Source organism: Sinocyclocheilus anshuiensis, unplaced genomic scaffold (genome assembly GCF_001515605.1).
Source record: "Sinocyclocheilus anshuiensis isolate Anshui unplaced genomic scaffold, SAMN03320099.WGS_v1.1 scaffold67, whole genome shotgun sequence".
Lineage (NCBI taxonomy): Eukaryota > Metazoa > Chordata > Actinopteri > Cypriniformes > Cyprinidae > Sinocyclocheilus > Sinocyclocheilus anshuiensis.
Genome location: NW_015552546.1, coordinates 539,479 through 545,170, shown reverse-complemented (window position 1 = coordinate 545,170; position 5,692 = coordinate 539,479). Strand labels below are relative to the sequence as shown.

Genomic DNA, 5,692 nt, shown 5'->3' with positions numbered 1-5,692 from the left:
TTACTATATTATATAAAATTTCTCTTGCAAACCTGAAACATTCGAATCCTTTTCTTGAACCGGATCTTTTTTAAAGAATCTTTTGAAACTGTTTATTACAACAGAACGACCGAATCGTTCTAAACGAACTGAATCGGGTCGAGCGGTTCTCGAGTCAACTAAACAAGAGACACTTCCGATTCGTAACAAATCCACGAGTGAGCTGATAGTTTGAGCATTTTAAGTTGACCTGTTTTAAGGCTACTTCAAGTTTAAGGGGCTAATTAGAAATCAATCAATTCATCAATAAAACATAGAAATACAAATAGAACATTCTGCAAAAGTTTACTCCATGCATGGCATTTGTATGAACACACATTCAAAACAATACATTCAATTGCATTTTACTACTATAAATAGCATTTTAGTCGAAACGTATTTGAATGAATCATTGCATTGTTTTAGAATGTTCGAAAGAACCGATTCGCAGAAATGACTCAGACCTCCCATCACTAGTTCATTTCGCAATCGCGTTGCTTTTCTCCATGCGTTCCTGACGTACACCTATCACATTGGTCAGCAGTTGATTGACACATTTATTTAACCAATAGAAACCAAGTCGATGAATCCGATGAGAAATGTGAACCAATCAAAGCTCCAATAGCGGTACCGTTACCATGACGTCTGACTTTTTACGTCGACCGTCAAAGCATCGTCATTACAGATGGGGATTTTAGTTTTTTTCAGTATCTGAGCCATGATTCAGAACCAGTAATAGAACATCATTTCCCATAATGCACCGAGACCTCCAGAGCACCCATGCGTCTGTTTTTGTTGTTGTTGTGAGAGGTTCGTGGTACAGCTCATCTCGGCGAATGTGTCAATGTAAATTGAACTTGTCATCAGTCTCATACATGTTTTCTCCTTTATCACCGAACATCGTTTTCCAAGAAGACATTGTTCTGATTATCTAAGCTAAATCGGGTGAGTTGTGTTATACGACGGTTGCGGTTCTTTCCACAAAGGGAAAAAAAGTGAGAGAGAAAAAATGCAGCATGTTCAGTAGCACGCAGCTACTGTAAAGACAAAAGCATGCCATGTTTATAACATCCCATCTCATTTGAGGCAGTACCAGGGAATGTGTATTGACTATTACAGTGTTATAATGTTGTCATGTACTTTTTTTTTTAATTACTGTAACAAAATGTCATATCTGCTTATGCATTGTTTTTCTTGTTTGTTGCCACGCTGTACCGAGTAACTTGAGATTGTTTCTAACTTTGGGCCTCGCTTGCAATAGCCATCCACGATTGTTGGCAATGCAAAAGTATTAGTTTTATTTCGTAAGTCAGTAAAACAGATAAACAAATTAGTAAGCTATTATAGCAATTATTGAACTATTGTAAGCATTATTTTTTATGATGCCACAACAATCTGGTGTTACGTGTCAAGTAATATTTAAGTACATTATATTAGTGTGCATCTGTTGTTTTTCAGTTTTAGTTTTTACTCAATTCACCAACTATTGTAGGAATCAAATTATCCTTAATCTTGTAAAATAAAAGATAATTTTATTCCTCATATCACGAGGAATCAAATTATCCTTAATCTGGTTTAATAAAAGCATTGAAGCTGCAAGTTTCTGACATCAGACAGATGACGTCAGGAAACGTCCTTGGCCTGTTCTTGGAGAGTCGAAATATGGAGTGTGTAGTTTATTATGTGGTGCTAATGATGAACCCACCTGTCATTGCTTGTAATCCATACAGTTCACAAAGTCAGTCACAGCATTTGTGGCACCCGACAGCCTGTCACAAATGCTCTCTACGAGCTGATGTGTGTCCGACTAAGAAAGTCTGCGCTTTCACATCAGTCATCTGCAGGAACTCGAAAGGAAAACTTGAAATCGCATCATATGACCCCTTTAATATAAACAGTTCCTCTTCACTTGCACAACACATTTACCTCACCCCTGCTGTGCTCAATAAGTCTTGATAATAATGTCCATACAACTTCGTGTGTACTAATTAAAGCCTGTTTACAATTACTGTATATTGTATATTTGTGAATGTGGATATAGACAAATGGGGCATACATATAGATAAAGATAGATAAGTACACACATACAATCTTAGAAATAAAGGTTCCAAAAGGGTGAACCATGTTTTTTTTTTCTGTGTGAAGAATATTGTAATCTAAAAAAATATTTTTCCACTATAAAGGAACTTTTGAGGAATGTAGAGGTTCCATGGATGAAGTAATGAAATGTTCTTTACAGATCCATAGATGTAAAAAAAAAAAGAACGTAGATAAAATATGTGGCTGTAGCATATTCAAGTTGTATTTATTTATTTAAAAAAAGAGAGATTATTGATTTTGACCTCAGTTATATAGCCAACTTCTACAATGGTATAAATGGCATGACTCTTAACTTTTTCTTAACATCAGGATTTTGTGTTAGATTTTTTTATTTTGTATGCATTGTTTTTCTTTTAATTTTTAAACCATTATTTCAACTTTGTTGCAGTTCGATGGTAATTACAATTTCTTTTGGGAAATACCAATATTTCACATAATTTCTCAAATAAGAAATTAAAACGCCATAAAACTACATGTATAATAATTAAGTTATTTAGTTTTAGATGGCATGCCAATTATCATTTTAATATTTACCCAGGTGCATCACTATTCTGTTGCCATGGAGAAGACATGGGGGGTGGAGTTTCGCAATGTTGGAAGTTGCTACTTTCCTCAGAGCAGAGTGGACTGCCACTACACCATCAACCCACAGCACACATGGGCCAGTAATGACTGGATTGGACTATTTAAGGTAAGAGACAGAGCCATCTCCAGTTTCTTTAGCATTGATGTAGCTCTTTTGCTTAATTGAATTTGTTCTGTTTCCTTTTACCCTCAGGTTGGCTGGTCATCAGTAAAGGACTACCATACGTTTGTTTGGGCAGTTGCTCCATCCAGCTACAAAGAGGGGACCTCTGTCAACTGCTGTGTTAATTTCCAAGGTCTCTGAAGCACTGATTTGAGTGTTCAAGCCCTCTTGAAAGTCAGCTGATAGTCTCAATACAGTATGAATAAAGAATAGATGGGTTTAGGGACATTAAAGGAGCTAATTATAGTTTCTTGCATTGATTCACCCAACTGCTGGTCTCATTCACTGAGGTGCATTCAGTACATTAGCAAATGTTCCTCCTCGAATGGCCTGTGAAGTAGATAAAATGCCACAAAGGAATTCGCCTGTAGTTAGTTATTAGTAGGGATGGGCAGGATGCTCCCAAATTACCCTAGATTGTCTTGCTTCAATCGTTGACGATGCTTTAAAAATAATGATTTTAGAGAAACAATTTATTTGAAAAGGTTTTCTCTTGCTATGCTATAGCGTGCAGTTCTGTCAACACGGTAAAACCCCACAACAGCCATTAAATTTTTGTGTGCGAACATATCAAATTTTTTCAATATTCAAGGCTTCCCTATAGCCAGAGACAACTCAGTGACTAGCTGATTTTTGAAAAGCACATCTGTAGTAATTAGTTTACAGTGTGGACTCTATATTCTTCTTTTAAAGTAGCATTCATTACCATTCAAAAGTTTGGGGTCAGTAACTTTTTGTTGTTGCTTGTTTTTGATAGAAGTCTCTCATACTCACCAAGCCTGCATTTACTTGATCAAAAATGCAGTAATACTGTGATACATTTTTAAAATGTAATTTATTCCTGCAATTACAAAGTTGAATTTTCAGCATCATTACTCCAGTCTCCAGTCCAGTGATAATTTTTTTTATTATTATTTGATGAATAGAAAGTTAAAAAATAACAGCCATTTATTTGAAATAAAAATCATAATATTATAAATGTCTTTATGGTCACTTTTCATCAATTTAATGCATTCTTGCTGAATTAAAGTATTAATGTCTTTCAAAAGAAAAATGTAAAATCTTTAAAAAAAAAATCTTACTGACACCAAACCTCTTGAATGGTAGTGTAACTTTTTGCGAGCGTGTGTCTGTGAAAGTGTCATCTGGGCTGAGATTTGCATAGTGCAGAATGGCAGCATTGTAATTTGTGGTGAGTAATGGCGATGTAGACAGAGTGCATTTATGACCTCAGAGAGAACATGAGGTCATCAGCAGTGCCCCAGGCTTCATGTGGTTGTCTATAAAATCTCCAAACTTCACTCACTATGAATAACCAGACAGGAAATATTCAAATATGCTTATAGTTTTGTTGGCCTTTCATAGCTTCCCTCTTCTCTCCCCTCTTCAGCTTCTTACCTACCAGGGCCTAGTGCCCAGCAGTACCAGTTTGTCTATGTGGATGGAAGGGGAGAGGTTTGTTCTTGCAGCACTGCCTTTATCTTCTCAGCCCCAAAGCCCTTTGAGGAGCTGGTGACTCTGGAGGAGGAGGGTCAGGGGGAGGAAGTGGGCGAGGACATGTTGCTGGTCATCCCAAGAGCCCAGCTACTGCAGGTCAGAGGCTCTCAAAGAATATGCTAAGACTCTAATTCAGTCCATCATTTCATATATATATATATATATATATATATATATATTTGATATACTTCCGTTTATTATATAATTGTTCATACTTCATGATTTTTTTTGTAATTAAATAACGCACCATTTCACTGTATTTTTGAACTTTAAATGTTTCATACTTTTTTCCTAGCAAGTTTGAAATGTTTACAGTAATACAATAAAAGTTACACTGTTGTTTGGGCAAGAAAGGTTAAAAATGCAATAGAGAGATGTCCCAGTGTGTAGACACTTTTATCCACAGAAGGCTATAGACCTCAGACAGACAGTCTCCATTTAACATTGCCACAATGTGTGGGTTTGTTGTGTGGTTTAAAAAAATCACATGAACAGTTTTAGACGCCAAATAGTCTGTGTTGAGCTTTCCAACCAAGTCAACAATGGCTGTTTTTTTTTTTTTTTTTACTGATATAGCAATGTTGCTGTCTTATATCTCTTACAGTTTTTATTTGATTGACTGCAGAGGTAGTCTTTTTTAAATATTTGTGAGAAAAAAGACATTTAAGATAATTATTTATATATAATCACACTAAACTTTATTATTAATTGTAAGATAAGATCATGTATTTAAAGGTGCAGTAGGAGATCTTGGAAAATGCTAACTTTAGCCTGATAGCACTGAAAGCGAACGTCCCACCCTCCCTGCAATCGCCGTCCAAAGCCACGGCCCCCTGAACGCATATATGCTCACAGACCAGAATACCAGAGACAACATTACTACAATAGGCTACACCAGCGGTTCCCAATTCCAGCCCATGTTCCGAAGTGAAGTAAACTTCAACGAATTTCCCCTGCTCGGGGAGTAGGGAGCAATGAACACTGTGCAGTGATCATATCAATCGGAACGCAGTTCATGCACATAGCTCACTTCTAACGAGCTGGTTATATGAATCAGGTGTGTTAACTAAGAGAGACATGCAAAATATGCAGAGCAGTGGGGCACGTGGACTGGGATTGGGAACCGCTGTGGTAAGTAACGTAACATTTCCGTCACACACTTGAGGCAATCAGCCAATCACAACGCACTGGATAGCTGGCCAATCAGCTTACACCTCGCTTTTCAGAACGATGAGCTTTGTAAAAATCGACAATTTCAGAAAGGCGGGGCATAGAGGAGAAACAATAATGTACAGTATGTGGAAAATAATGTGTTTTTTGAACCATAAA

General features: G+C 36.7%; 1 protein-coding gene across 1 annotated transcript in view; it reads left to right on the top strand.

The window, feature by feature from the left end:
* Nucleotides 1-803: 803 nt before the first annotated feature.
* Nucleotides 804-5,692, top strand: part of calcoco1a (calcium binding and coiled-coil domain 1a) — a 26,317-nt gene continuing 21,428 nt past the window's right edge. The window contains exons 1-4 of the mRNA XM_016454673.1: nucleotides 804-963; nucleotides 2,657-2,809; nucleotides 2,897-2,999; nucleotides 4,257-4,459. Coding sequence (XP_016310159.1) covers nucleotides 2,678-2,809; nucleotides 2,897-2,999; nucleotides 4,257-4,459 — 438 coding nt within the window. The 5' untranslated portion in view covers nucleotides 804-963; nucleotides 2,657-2,677. The remainder of the gene's footprint in view (nucleotides 964-2,656; nucleotides 2,810-2,896; nucleotides 3,000-4,256; nucleotides 4,460-5,692) is intronic.